At 38.1% G+C, this 15,175-nt stretch overlaps 2 protein-coding genes across 3 annotated transcripts; one reads left to right on the forward strand and one right to left on the reverse strand.

Annotated features, from left to right (window-relative positions):
- The first annotated feature begins 4 nt into the window (after positions 1 to 4).
- Positions 5 to 2,718, forward strand: LOC106150676 (galanin receptor 2b-like). Its single transcript, XM_024077229.2, has 4 exons — positions 5 to 403; positions 890 to 994; positions 1,524 to 1,716; positions 2,117 to 2,718. The coding sequence occupies exons 1-4, from the start codon at positions 32 to 34 to the stop codon at positions 2,155 to 2,157; spliced, it is 711 nt and encodes a 236-aa protein (XP_023932997.1). The 5' UTR covers positions 5 to 31; the 3' UTR covers positions 2,158 to 2,718.
- Positions 2,181 to 14,678, reverse strand: LOC106159698 (calpain-1 catalytic subunit). 2 transcript variants are annotated; one of them, XM_013536077.3, is made up of 20 exons: positions 14,208 to 14,678; positions 12,081 to 12,150; positions 11,861 to 11,962; positions 11,140 to 11,296; positions 10,601 to 10,778; positions 10,276 to 10,359; positions 9,704 to 9,789; positions 8,865 to 8,939; positions 8,636 to 8,702; positions 8,336 to 8,426; positions 7,819 to 7,991; positions 6,781 to 6,995; positions 6,423 to 6,477; positions 5,544 to 5,679; positions 5,354 to 5,415; positions 4,827 to 4,895; positions 4,477 to 4,555; positions 4,139 to 4,255; positions 3,724 to 3,785; positions 2,181 to 3,499 (listed from the first exon to the last, which is right to left on the reverse strand). In XM_013536077.3, the coding sequence occupies exons 1-20, from the start codon at positions 14,664 to 14,666 to the stop codon at positions 3,473 to 3,475; spliced, it is 2,364 nt and encodes a 787-aa protein (XP_013391531.2). In that variant the 5' UTR covers positions 14,667 to 14,678; the 3' UTR covers positions 2,181 to 3,472. The 2 variants fall into 2 exon arrangements, with proteins under 2 accessions (XP_013391531.2, XP_086861792.1); XM_087005666.1 differs by having other exon boundaries at positions 7,753 to 7,991.
- Between the last annotated feature and the right edge of the window lie 497 nt (positions 14,679 to 15,175).

Below are 15,175 nucleotides of genomic sequence, written 5' to 3' on the forward strand. Positions count from 1 at the left end.
AAAAACCTGTGGAATACTGACGGTAACGGCTATGGCCTTCGATCGGTTTGTTGCCGCCATGTACACCGGGCGAAGATTCATAACTCAGCGCAAGCCATACTGTGTTTTCGTGGTCTTGGCTGTGATATGGACGCTGTCCGTGGCGATCTCCTTACCCTGGGTGTTCATCATGAGGCACGTGCAGTTCAAGTGGACGTTTGGCCCCTCAACTTCAGAATGTATAGTCTTGAGACACGAGGTAAAGAGGCGCGCCTACGGGACAGTGTATTTTGTGGTCTCCTATGTTTTTCCAGTTGTTGCCATCGTTGCCATGGTTTCTCACACACTGTGGAAACTGCGAGAAACTCCTACACGTGATCCAGACGGCATTTTTGTGGGCGTCCACAACGTTGCGAGGAAAAAGGTAAGTTCCGGGACAAAAATAGGGACGGTACTGCGATATTACACTATATGAAATGCTACTTAGTTTTGTAATGCCCCCTTTACACTGGACGGCGTCCTTTCTGCGACCATGAAATTTGGCATCGCTGTGGTCTTAATAAGGAGGCACGAGCATTAATTTTGTATCAGAATGAATGCTCAATGATCGGCCAGTTGTCGGCACGTAAAGCATTACAATTTTTTAACTCTCAAATGGGGCCGTACTGTTGGACGCAGAAAGGACGCCGTCCAGTGTAAAGGGGGCTTATATGCATTTTGTAAGCAAGGCATCTCGTATCACTTTTTTTTTGGCTGTTGTTCATCTTAAAATGTCAATATTATGTATTATACCAATAAAAGACAAGCAATAAATTCCAAAGAATAACTCTAAAAAGGGGGAAATTTTTTTACAAATTCCAGATTTTATGATAGATATTCTGTAAATAGCTTACTGATATTTCTATTCCAGCTGGTCCATTTGCTGTTGGTCGTGTTCGTAGTGTTCATAATCACGTGGTCTCCACTCCAGATTCTGATGGTTTGGGATATCTACAGGACCACGCCCACCAGCGCGGTGAGATATGACGTTCTCAGGAGAAATATACGGATTAATGTGACACAGCCCAACAATAGCGTGTTTTAACATTTAAAAATACCTTCTTGTGTTTGTGTCAAAAGTACATTATCAGATGCCCTTCCTTGTCAGATCTGTTCAGCGACATGGGTTTGGAGTACTTTCTAACGTAGAGGCCAGCTGGCAATAGCGCCATAACAAAAAAAGCTGTGGTATTATCCAATACACAGGTTCTGATAATATACCGTACGTTGCAGGATGTCAAGATAAGGGTGATTAAGAAAAAATGCCAATTTGAAGTTAGAACATGGAACATGCCTGTGTTGGTTCCTTTTAAGATCTTTAACACCTTTTGTAAAGGGTCGAAATTGTATTGGTTTAAAAAATCTAGACGGACGCTCCTGGTATACCTTTCTTAATTTATTTGAGATATTGCAAAAGTGTCATAAAAAGGAGGCAAAAAGTATTATCCCCACATTAAATCTTAGAAAAAGACCTTATTTTCTTTTTATGATCATTGATATTGTAGGTTCCTTCGTCATTGAGGCTATCGTATTTCAAGTATCTTCACCACATTGAGTTTTCTGTCAAGTTGTTGGCCTATGCTAACAGCGCCATCAACCCGGTGGTCTACTGCTGGAAGAGCGACACAGTGAGGAGAGGGGTACACGACATGTTATGGGGATGTGCCGCGGACAGGAACCACAGCAGAGTTTCTCCAGGTAAGGCCAGGTCTCACATGTGTGTGTGTGTGTGTGTGTGAGCGTGCGTGTGTGTGTGTGTGTGTGTGTGTGTGTGTGTGTGTGCTCGTTCGTGCGTGCCTGTGTCATTATTTTCTACACTGGATGTTACTCGATATGTAACTAAATAATTAAAATCATGTATGAGGCGCTTTTACTTAATGACTGGTTAAATAAGTAGACAGTTTTCTTTTTAACAACAGATCGCTGTTGTTATTTATGTTGTTAGGATTTGTAAGACGATCGTTGTTACATTTAGATACAATTTCTTATTGATAATGCTTTAAAAACTGTTTTTTAATAAGATTTTGGCTTCACGGCCATTAACAATTATTGAGCAATTATTGAGACTTTTAATTTTGGGGGACCGTTTTGTTTTCAGTTCGAACAGTGACCACACAGCCGACACAGATGAGCCGATGAAGGAGGACATCAAACAAATATAGCCGACTTTCTTTAGAACACTTTATCAATTTATAACTGGATATCACAATGAGAAAGAGATACTTCTTAGCTAGCTATAAGCCAACAGACCAACAGCGAATAGGCTAAGCAAACCTACGTAATTTGCTAAAATAAAATATCGTTTCGTTAAAGATTTGCTGAGCCGCAATGTCCTAGTGTCCTGTTTTCAAGAGTAAGTCATATCACGGCATATCGGGGTACCAGCGTCTCATATCAGGCAACTATTTGGCAGGGTAAATAAAGATGGATTCCACATCCTTCATCTAATATCTTTTTTAACCATCTTTAAAACTTTATCATTGTGTGCGACCATTATTCATTAAATGTGTTTAGATGTTATGATATTTCTAAAACAGTAAATATTCAGCTATGATATTGCCTAGGTAACGTCTATTAAAGGGACAGTTTGTGGGATTTCACACACGACCGTCACTGAAAATATGTCTTAGGACCTTAAAGGTATCCTAACCTCTTAACCTGGATTTTCCCGACAAATCAAATTTTCATCGAAAAAAACAAGCAATTCGATGAATCGCCGTCCATGTACTTGGATTCGATGTTTTATTTAATTTCTAATTAAATAATTTAGTTCTAAACGACTGGCCTGTCCCTTACACCGCCATGTCTTCCTGTACATAACACATAGAAATATCGACATCATATACTTTTATTGAAGGGGTTTTATCGTTTTCAAGGTCTTGGTTGATACGTAGATACATGAAATTTGAAAATATGGAAAGTATGGACGATATATGCAGTTTACAACGTGGATAAGAAATCTTAAAGCAGTTTTTCTTACCTTTCAACCACAAATTTTTCGACTTTATTAAATATGTACAAAAGTTTATTACCTTAATTTCCCTTACAAGGACCCAGCTTTCATATTGATTGGTTTATTCAGAAGATATTTTCCACGTACAGGGCCTGTTAGTCAAACTTTTTGAAAAGAGATGGAAAGAGTTAACAAAAGGAGAACCCCATAAACTGTCCCTTGCTTAAAACTTAAACAATAAATGATATGTTAACATATAATAAATAAAAATATGTAAACGTTCTTCTGCCTCGTGTCTATATCAGGGATTTAATAAATAATAATAATATCACAAAAACGTCTGCTCACAATAATTCAATTATAAGTGCATCTGCTGCATTGCTGCGGTGTACTAGGGGTTTCTCTTTATGATAGTTAGTTATATAAAATGAGCTAGCATGGCACTTCATCAGTACACAAGTGACCGTCCCAAAGTCTCATGGTGCTAAACCCTTCCCCACGTCACTGTGTCATACCCACTTGCATCCACTGAAATAAAAGCAAACTATAGGGTAACTCCAATAAATAACAGTTTTCAATGTGCGATGTATTTTTCTAATACCAAACATTTTTTTGAAATTATTGATTCAAAAGAAAGCGCAATAAAAAAAAACTATCAGCAATACTACCAATGAAGCCGGTCATCAGTGCTTAGACGTTTCATTTTATTTTTTTACGGCTATGTATTTAGCCAGAATTTTAGCCAACTTTACCTGTTCCATGTTCAGCCTGGCATCGCCTCCAAGACCTCTTTTACTGTATTTCTTATAACTGCCTGAATAAATACCAAATATTGTATAGATAATTGGAAAACAGTATTCTATAAAATACTGGTGCCGACTGATAACTAACAATCAATTTTCTAAATCTTTGAATGTTTTGGAGGCACGTTAAAAACCTATTCAACCAACCAACAAAAAGGCGTGTGAATACTTAAATGTAAAGGTGGCATTCACCCATAAACTTTCTTTTTTTTTTTGTTAATTTGTACTTTGCAAAAAGAAGAGAAATAATTTGAGTTCAACATACTCAGAAATGTAAATCTTTATGAATACTTGATAATAAATGCGTCTTTCACACACAAGAAATAATAAATAAGACACAACATTAACGAGATAGTCTACTCACTGTACAACGTATGCACCCTAGCGGCACACAGAACAAAATCTTCAAAATTGATGTTCTCCTGTTTGCCCCCATATTTCCTAATTATTACGGTGACTGTGGGTGTGTTTAGTCGAAAACCTGAAGACCGAGACAATTCTTTATAAGACGTAAATATGGTGGATTTGGAAGCATTTAAGTTAAATTCTCTTTTTCGATCGCATCTGTTCATTATATATTTCAACAGAAATGCATGTGTCAATTAGTATCGTTTCACTAATCGAAAGAAAATTGAATATAAACATTTAAAGATGTACTACATGTCTGTCCAACTACGTGCATACATACCGGAAGAGACTTACCGATATCTCTGAATAGTTTACGAACTTCAAAGCTTTCAATGAGTCCTGACCTAGATGTGTCGTACCTCTTGAAAACGGCCTGTTTGAAAACAAGAATTATATGACTGAAAGAGCAAGTACTTTAACAGCGTTCCGTCACTTCCACCATCTCTCTCTCTCTCTCTCTCTCTCACACACACACACACACACACACACACACACACACACACTCAAGAACGCAAAATGTATGCATCAAGGTTTAACAAGAAACACACGCTCGGCACTATCAGAGTCTGAACATTCCACTTATGTTCTTATTTTTAAATCTTATTCAGAGAAGTGATACTGGTAAGTTAACTAATTACACCTACCCGCCAACGACGTATAAGCTGCCAAAGTTTTGACGTTTGATCAAAGTTCAGATAGCCTACTGAATCGACCTGAAACCTGTGTTCAGAAAATTTTTGAAAAAGATTTTTTTAAAGTAACTTAGACTGGGTTCACATACCTAGATCGATCCATCTGGATAGGTCTAACTCTCTGGGGAGTCTCACTAAATTGTTATCAACTAACCTGCTTAAATGTCTGGATAATTATCCAATAACAGCTTTAGTAGGCGGGACAGACATTTAAACCGGTTAAGCTGATAACAATTTAATAGGGAGATAGATCGATCCAAATATCTGTGGGAATGGTCTCTCAGTATATCGCATACGTTTGTTGTTTTTTCTGTTTTGCTTATTGTACCATACAGAGTTCATGGATTGTAGAAATTATCAATATTGGGTCTGGCGTTTAATGTGGCATATCACAGCTTTGTTCACCTCAACGCAATAATAATAATAATAATAATAATAATAATAATAATAATAATAATAATTCAGATGTCAAAGGATACGTCAAACATAGACAACAAGGAGCGGCACGGTTCCACGGTGAAGCCTCCGCTGTCTCCAAGATCTGAAATAAAAACAATACAATTGTATTGAAATGTTAGAACAAAGAAACATGACTGATTCAATAGAATAGACATTGCAATATATATCAAGCAGCAAGTTAGTTTGGTATATAAGGAACATCTCTCTTACCTTTCCTGAAGAGATGGTTAATGAGAACCCGTAGATCGCGTCCGTCTACTGCCCCCTCCAGGCCACCGTATTTAAAGAACACATCCTTTGAGAGACCTAAATAATTCTCGGGGACGCTAGAATCCTCACCATCCAACTGAAAAAAATAACCATGCTTAGAAAACTAGAATCTGTGTGGATTTTATTGACCATTACTTTGACTTAACATTTTTCTGCGAAGACTTTTTATTCGTGGCAGAAAATCAACATTTGAAAAAAAATACTACTACTACTATTATTACTATTATTATTATTATTGTTGTTGTAAAGTTTTAGAATTCGAGGACGATTTCTTTTGGAGAAGGGGTGTATGTTGAAAGCAAATGACATACACTTTCGATAATTACAAAACATTTAAAATGTGTAGGAAGTTATTGAGTGCAAAGTAAATGTCTTAAAGTGTCAACGAGTGTAGAGACTGTTCTCGAAGAAGGAAAGGGTGGAACCTTTCAGAGTCAGATATAGTTGGATCTGATTGGTTAATTTTTCTATCGATTTGCGCGTGTTTAACACGTGTAGAACTCGTGCATACTTGAGTTGGACAGGATCCAAGATGAGTAATTCGGAAAATATTTTAAATATTTTAAATCATAAACAAGTCTCATTTAAATTACTGAATAAGGAAATATTGAATAGAATTTTGTAACATGAGAATGGGAAATATGAGAATGGAAAATAGAATATAAATACTTGTAGATTCTGTGAAAAATTGAGTGTGGGGAATAAATATCTGAAGCTCCAGATCGTCGTTGTTGTCACTATAACATTATCATTATTATGTTACGTTATGTTATGTTATGCAAAATATCTTGACTTCTTGTTAATAAAAAACACACTTACCGGGATGGAGGTAGACACCTTCGGCTGATAGGGGCCCGTCGTTTCGTCAACTAAACTGAAATTGCAAAGAAATCTCATGATGGCTCTTTTATTAGATGTTCCATAAATCTAATTTCTATAAACAGCCATGGCATCACTGACATGGATATAAGTACAACTATAAAATACGTAGAAAACAGGAATTCTCATAAAGGGAGTCAGACTGATTGAAAATAAAATCTATAATGAATACGCCGAGAAAAAAATTGCTGCTATCATTTTTTCAATTACCATTCTTGAAAGCTTTAAAGGATTACGAAATAAATAGGAACATCAATTATAAAGAAAAGTGAAAAAATAACTTGATAAACACATTTACCAGGAATGTATTTCTTTTTCAGTCCATATTCTGAGAAGAAAATCGGCTTCCTGGTTAGTTTTCTGAGTAGTTGGAATGAGGCAGTAAACTCCAGGTTCTAGACGCAGACGACACGTCACCTCGCGCTGAACGACATTGGTTTGGAGTTGATAGACGGCGGATGCGCGTTCGGAGTAGTTGTCTTCATTAAACGGCTCAGCAACGCCGTCCTTGATCTGAATGTTAAGACAAGGTGTTAGAAGAAACGACCTCATACACTTCTGACAGGTTTCATTTTTTCCACTTTTCGTAATGATACTTTCTTGACGAACTAAATGCAGTACGTAATGTATACAATGTCGTTAGGAGGGGCATGTCTGCCTCTAGAGCGACACCATCATTGGATACATAGTTGTAATCTGCAAATATCAATAATATGCTATCTTATTATATGTTATAGCTAGAGTACGACAGATTTCTTGCAACATCTAAACGGAACTTTTAAAGAACCAGAAAATGCCATAAAATGGTGTATACTGAAACCTATTGACATTAGCAAGGTTGACAGTCTACTTACAGGTATTTGAAAATATCTCAAGAGGAAAGTAACATCATATCATTGTAAAATTATTTATGCAACATAATGAAACAGAACAAAATAAGATATAAAGAAATAGACTTGCCTTAACTTAAATGAAAACAAAATAAGAGGTGATAAAGTAACAAAAGCAACAAAAATGGGTACAGAATGCAAATATAGGTGAACAATAGAAAACAATAGAAACGTGACAAATATAATAAATAAACAAAAAAGAGAGAAAAAATATTTTACTGCCCGGCATTGACTGCAATAATGATTTTGGAACCCTTGGTAATGTAAAAATTGACACCTTTTCCCAAAAGTCCAAAGTTGAAAAGGAAACATAAAGCAAGAAGCAACAACAATTGCTTTACATAAATCTTTCCGCATTCTCCAAGATGCCTTTTACTTACAGGGTTTACCAAAAGTTCTGAAGTTAGCAGGATTCTTAACAACCCTGTAGAAGAACTACTCCGTACCTGGTACACGTTAAAGAAGATAAGATGCGAGGATGGTTTGGAGCCGAGGAAGAGGTCGCGTTGAGGCGGGAGAATCTGCATCAGGGACAGGAGACAGGTGCAAATTGTGCTGTGTTCGTCGGCGTCTCTCAGCCGGATAGTCATTTGGTATTGAGGGTTGGTAAAGTAGAGTTCTGGAAAAGTGACAGGCGTGGAGGAATACGAGTCATTATCCACGCAGGGACCTCGTTTCCAGAATTTGAAAACGACACATTTCTCTTTACACAAAATAACCTATGAGAAAATGACTCGGGTGTAAATAAATAGGGTTAATAAATGCTATGAATGGCATAAAAAGTTCATCTTAGGAAGGTCTGGCAATATTGTCGTGTAAGAAAAGTATTATGCCAAAATAACGGAAATGTACAATAAAACGAGTTTTTTGTGCAGGATACAACTGGTCTTTGCACTGATATGCCATGTGCTATGCACACATAAAAAGTAAAGGTTGTGTTTTAATCCGGATTTCTTCTCTCACCTTTCTGAGCTGGGTTACTTCCTCCTCCTCCGGCTGTGACGCCATGGACCCACTCCCCATAGTGTAGAGCACTCTGCCATACTACCTCCTCCTAAAACACAGTACCCCTAGCCTGAGACAACAGCACGATTTTATAAAAGCATAATTCATATATTAGTTTTCAATTTTTACTTATTTTTGAAAAAAATTTTTCATTTATCTTTTTAGCTCTGTAGATCAATTAATACTGTGACGTAAACATATACAGATTTGGTTATGGTTCAGGTTTTTCCTGATTTTTAAAATTGCCCGAAAACTTGCCTCCTTATTTCTCATGTGTATTATGTCCAGAATTTCAAAGTTCTTCAACCAGTCGTCAAAGGTCATCCTGAAATAACCGTGATAATACTCAGGGTAGTGGACGTCACTCTAATGTGAATCCCAGGAGCATTTTTGAAGTTCCAACAACATGAGTGTACAATATATACCTTACCATCTATCACATAAAAGATGAACTATACTAATTAAAACATGTGAAGCAGTGCTTTACCAGAATTCGTTGTCGTTGCACCTCACTCCTTGACTTTCTTTATCTACGAGCGTGAAGGCCTGCCATTCCTTAGATCTACAATAGAGACACAAAGTCACTACGTCAGGATACAACGCCACTACGTCAGGTTACAACACCACAACGTCAGGTTACAACGCCACTACGTCAGGTTACAACACTACAACATCAGATTACAACGCCACTACGTCAGGTTACAACACCACAACGTCAGGTTACAACACCACAACGTCAGGTTACAACACTACAACATCAGATTACAACGCCACTATGTCAGGTTACAACACCACAACGCCAGGTTACAACGCCACTACGTCAGGTTACAACAACTACAACATCAGATTACATCGCCACTACGTCAGGTTACAACACCACAACGTCAGGTCACAACACCACAACGTCAGGTTACAACACCACAAAGTCAGGTTACAACGCCGCAACGTCAGGTTACAACACCGCAACTTCATGTCACAACACCACAACGTCAGGTCACAACATCAATTACGTGAAAAGATGCAAATGGCAATAACTCATCGAAAAAAATATAGTATGAGAAAGGTTCTGTAAATAATAATAATAATTGTATTATAATTACGATTATTATAACTTGGTGTAGAAATTTTTCAAATAAAATACTACCCTTTTCATCAAGAATGTACATGTAGAAGAGAACAAAACTTTGGGCTGTAAATATCTTGCAAATACGGATCGTAAATAGGTCATATTAGGTTAAAAGGAAAGACACTATATATTGTCAGCAATATAGTTTCGGTCCCAGAAAGACCACGCAACGCCACTGTGACGGCTGTTGGAACACTCACGTCTCCCCCCACGCCCCCTTCCAGGCTGTTTGACCCTGCGGGTTGTTCAGTCTCACCAGTCTGGTAGGTGTCCCGTTGACTTGAATCTGGAAAGATAAAATGTAATTCAAGTAAATGGACATCACATGTAACTGTTTCATCAAAGTCCTCAACGCAAATTTGACTTTAATTCGATGGAAGGAAACGCCGTAACAATTTGTGTTTCATAAAATTGAAAGACCACGGACATTTGATATTAAAATTGGCATGAGGCAGAGAAATCAATAAACACATGTCAATATTTTTCTCAAATTGAAAAGAATTGCGTGACTAAATCAAATCACGATATCTGTAAGAATCTTCAAATCTGTCTACTAAGGCCCCATTCAGAATTGGGGACTAAGTAGTCCGAGGGTCAAATATGGCGACTCATTATAAAGCTTGCCGTTTCATCCGCTAATAGACGCTGAATAGATATCCCGGGGGGGAAGTATTCGAGTGAGTCGGCCATATATGACCCTCGGACTATTTAGTCGATCCCCTATTCTGAATGGGGCCTATGACATTGACGTATCTGTCACAGTAGCCCTCACTTGTTTCATTGACGTCACACTGTAGGCGTGGCCTGTATAGAGTCCTGTCGGTAAACTCATGGGGATGGTCTCACCTTTGTCCGGCTGTGTGGAGAGAATGTTAGGGAATAGTTGCGTTCAACTTATAATAAACAACGAGACAATGCACAGTGTACTTCGACTGTTTTTTATACATTTTTAAAGTGTGAAAAAGTGACAAATATGCAAATGGTCTGATGACGCCTTTTTTCGACACAAAAAGTACAGTAGAAAAACTAACAACACGATTTTTTTAGTAATGTCGTAAACCACTTCCAAATGCGCAATGTTTTTCCCCCAAACTAACCCATATCCCACATTGAAGAATGGCGGCTTTGCTACCACACTTCCGTAACAAGTCGAAGAGATTATTAGGGAGTTTCGCTTTCTTTTTTATGTTGTATGATTCAGGAAAACCACCAGTGAAATCCACCATAATATCTCTGGCGAACAGTGAGCTTATAGCGCTGTATGAGCCACAGAGCCTGTAAGTAAAGGGTTACATTAAATGAATTTTAATCAAAATTAGATTGGACATACAGAATTAATCAATTGTAAGAACACCAAGCCTGGCAAACAGGTATCTCTCCTGCGTGCACTCTGATAAATATGTTTTTTATGACGGCAATAAAGTTTGCAACTAGTATGTTCATTGTTTGATTTCTCTGCTGATATGGCAAGAGACTGCAGAGTTCCTTTATCGCCGTTATTTTTTTAATGTTTCACTCTACGTTCCACAAGCATAGTCAACAAAGTAGAGAGCTAAATATAGGTAAACACGACAGGCATGCCCCTTAGGACAGTCTTAACTCTATCTTTTCAGATGTATCGAATAGAAAGGCTTACTTGGCATAAGCTTTCTCCAGAAGAGCGCACCAGAACTCCTCCGGATTTCCTTGGTTCTGGCAAAATAACAGCTTCTTGTCTTTGCCAAGGGGCAGCCGATCGTCTATGATCACTTCCCGCCATTTTCCATACCGCCAGAGATAAAAATGGAATATTCCTCAAGAGAGAAAAAATTATAAGGTCATATAGTTGTTAATGATTTGCATCAGGTGGTATCTGTGATGAAATCCAATATTCTGTAATACAATAATCAACAAAGTAAGACGTCTGCTGCGCACCACGGGCCAGGTAAGACATGTTACCATGTATCTCTGCGGGCCCCGCTGAAAGAGAGCATATCTTTCATAATTGAGAAAATCCAGGTAAGAGTTCTTTGCCTATCCTATGTTCACACTGGGCAGCTCATGGCGGCAAGTCAACATTATTTCTGAGGTGAAGGCGCTTTTTTAAAGATGCTTTTAAAAATATCATCTGTGCATAGTCAGTGAGAGACACGTTATTCTAAGATTCGAAATTAACTGAATTATAGCTCTTTTTCTAACCATTAGCATAGCTGCACAGAAAAGTGACCTTTATGCTATTTAGCGTCCGAAAATGCTTCTTCTAAGTATTTTTGCTACACCTTAGAATGTTAGACGTCCTCGGCATGCAATATTAGTTTAACTGCTAAAAGTTGGTGTATAATTGATGGTGCATTTTTTAAAGGCTCACGTCCACATACCTGTATAATTCCCGCCAAAGTTTTGATCTGGCGGCACAACCGACTTAAAGAGTAATCTTTTAGTGGCGAGTAAAGCTGCAGCTGCCGCAAAACAGCAACTATCTGAAATGATCAAATTAGTTTCAGTGTTCTCATGGACTAATCTGGATAGTTTTACAGAAGTCAGAAGTACATTTTTCCAACCTTATTACATTTTATTAGTTTTTCCGTGATTACTTACCACTTTTGCCTTGGTACAGGTTAAAACTAGTGGCGTTCTCCTGTATAAACACAGGGTTGTCACAGATCTCCTGCAAATATAGTCTGATTTTAGTAAATAAGATCAATCACACCAGATATGTCTCATAATGCTTAGCCACAATGGAGAACGTAATCCCTCTTTCATTTTCATTTAAATTGTTGCCATTTGCCGCACCTTAACTTATGTAAGGGGATAACTTTTATTCAGTATGTAATTTGCTATTTTCGCTCAATTTTACCTTTTCGCCTTATCCGGGGGCTTTAAAGCAGGGCGGGCAGAGGTGTGTGTGTGTGTGTGTGTGTGGGGGGGGGGGGGGGGGGGGGGGGGTAATATCATGAGAGCATCCCTTACATACTGGTCGTTATGGTCAAATTCAATTTAGAGGACGGTGTTTGAGTAACCAAGTGATTTCATTTATAAAACGTTTTGTGCCTTAAAAGATCAGCACTTTCTTTGTGGAATACAAAAAGGCCTTAAAAAACAAAAACAAAAAACCATACTGCCTCTCTAATAAATAAAATGAAGGTGATCACAGAAGTTGAACTGCACAGCCTCGAGTCAAGATAACAGAATGTATTCCTTACAGAATGTGGGCAGCCATTTGCCTTATTACGTTGAAGGCTCAGATATGCTAGTTATCCCCGTCTATTACCTATGGTCTTTTTGTTGAGATTTATCTCCATGGTAACATAAAGAGATGGTAAAAATAAATTCACCTGCAAGTGCCCTGACTTTTAAGTTTCAGTTGTTTTTATATTCCTTTCAATATACGTGGAATTTTTTTATTTTTTGTGACGTGCAATGACTGTATTTTTCCTGGTGTTTCAGAAATTTGGAACAGAAATATTTAGAAGAATGCTAGGATCCAGCAGCTCATGTTGAATGCTAGATGAATGACAATCTGACCCGGTGTTATAAAGAGACTACCGACAGATGTATGAACATGTTGGTCTGTGATGAAACACGTTTTGATCGTAGATAACATATTCCTTGCAATGGGCTGAAAAAACACATTCGCATCAGACAGCATCAATTGGAATAATTTCCAATCGTATCAGCAAAATAAAAACAAAAACAAGGCCAAGAGTTCGAGCTTTAATTCAAGCCATGATCGTACGAATGTTTATCATGATGTTATATCCTGATGGAAGTTCCCCGTGTTGATGCTTTTCTGTGCACCCTGAATATATGGGTTATAACCGTGACTTCCTGATGGGCAAAGCTCATCGAAAGGAGAAGCTTTTCTTGTGCAAACAAGCCAGTCTCTCTTCATGTAAATGAATGTAAAAACACAGACCAACGAGATCAGGCTAGGTAATATTCTCTATCCTTGATTTACATCTATCAACAGTAAACTCAGGTTCACATCTCTCAGGATCTCCCAGGCATGTTCTGAATACCTTCTTTGACAGCTTTCTTATTAAATGTCAAAAACTGTTTAGGATAATAGTCTAGATATCAAGGAAGTGCGTTTATAGATGTGCAGCAGACCTTCCCAAGGTTTCCACCCCCCACCCCCCTAAGTACAGGGTATATTCTCTTATATCGTATATTATGTTATAATGGTAAAGCGTCATGGATCTACACCTGATACCCAGGGTGATTGTTGTGCTACAGATGTAAACAAATACCTGAGTGTGCGAACTCGAGTCAATACCTAGTAAACCTGCAGATCAGCCGCCTCCTTAATGCGTCTTTTACTGAAGTGTTTTCAGGAAAATTCAGCAAATAAAATACGTGGCGATAATAGGCCTAATAGTAAAACATCTGCGATATCTCGGCTGAAATTATCTTTGTTAATATGATTAGCGTGTTAAGATGCTGGGCGGTACACACGCCGAGACATCATAACAGAGGAGGAAAGCCAAACCTCTGTGACAGTTTTAATGAATTTTCTTAATGTACCACGACAGTTAATCACATATCTCTTTTTAATCTTTAGATCATGATGTCAGAACCATCTCATATTCGGTAATATGTGGGGGGCAAGACACTCTGAATAGACCTTCTTTATTGGAAATGCCTAATTACAAACACCAGAGATAAAGCAGACCTTTATATTGGTGTGAGCATGATATATATATATCACATAATACGGTACTTTACCTTCGGCCGTTTCCAGGTAATATCAGCTTCTCGAATTGGCACGTTGCCATCGGGATTTATGCTTTCAATGGCTGCGGGAAAGGTTTCATCTTCATACAGGGAGCCATCGTTGAGACAGCGAGCCTCAAGAGTAGTGAACGTCGAGGCTGAAGGCATGTTGTCAAGCATCACTGCTGGTGACACGGCGACACACGCGGCGTGACGCGGGAGGTTCACCTCACCAAAACGCCCTGTTTCTATTAGTCGTCCAACCAACCAACGCCAACCAAGAGGCAGCCGAGGCAACAGCAGGAGGAACGCGTACTTGTAAATTATGCGGAAACCATGGCAGCTCTGCCCTGTTTTGCTCTGATCTATTTTTTGCTGTAGACTGGTTCTCTCCAGTCTATTAACTCTGCTCCTACCTGCCAATAATTCACTTTCCTCTGCCTTTTCCAGACTCAGTGCTCCTCCCATCATGCTTTACTGAGTAAAAATAAACCGAAGAAGAACTAGTGTTGGAGTTTGGCCGTTAATGAAGACATAAGGGCCAAAAAAATCAGTGTAAAATACTCGATAAAGAAGATTTTGATGGCCTCATCAATGTCCAATGTCCAAAATCAAGTTCATCGTAATTTGGACAGATTTATCACTTTTCGCTGAAAAAAAAATTGTGACCCTTAAATGATTTAAACCGACATACCTAAGCCATTTCATGGACATCAATGATTACGCTTCATTTTGATACAAATAATATTTGCTCCAGAGAAGGTAACAGTCTTTTCTGTATTTGTTTTAAAACCAAAGACAAAAAATCTAAAGGAAAAACTACTGGCAATTGTCCCATATATGATGTTACAAACCAGGCAGAAAGCCCTGGGAATACAAAACAGCCACATGAAAAAAAAAAAAAAAAAACGATAGTATTGGAGCAAAGTAAAAAAGCAAGAAGATTAGGAAATTAACATATCCACGTTTTAATACATGGC

The sequence above is a fragment of the Lingula anatina genome, chromosome 2 (assembly GCF_051362555.1).
Source record: "Lingula anatina isolate TDL-2025a chromosome 2, LinAna3.0, whole genome shotgun sequence".
Lineage (NCBI taxonomy): Eukaryota > Metazoa > Brachiopoda > Lingulata > Lingulida > Lingulidae > Lingula > Lingula anatina.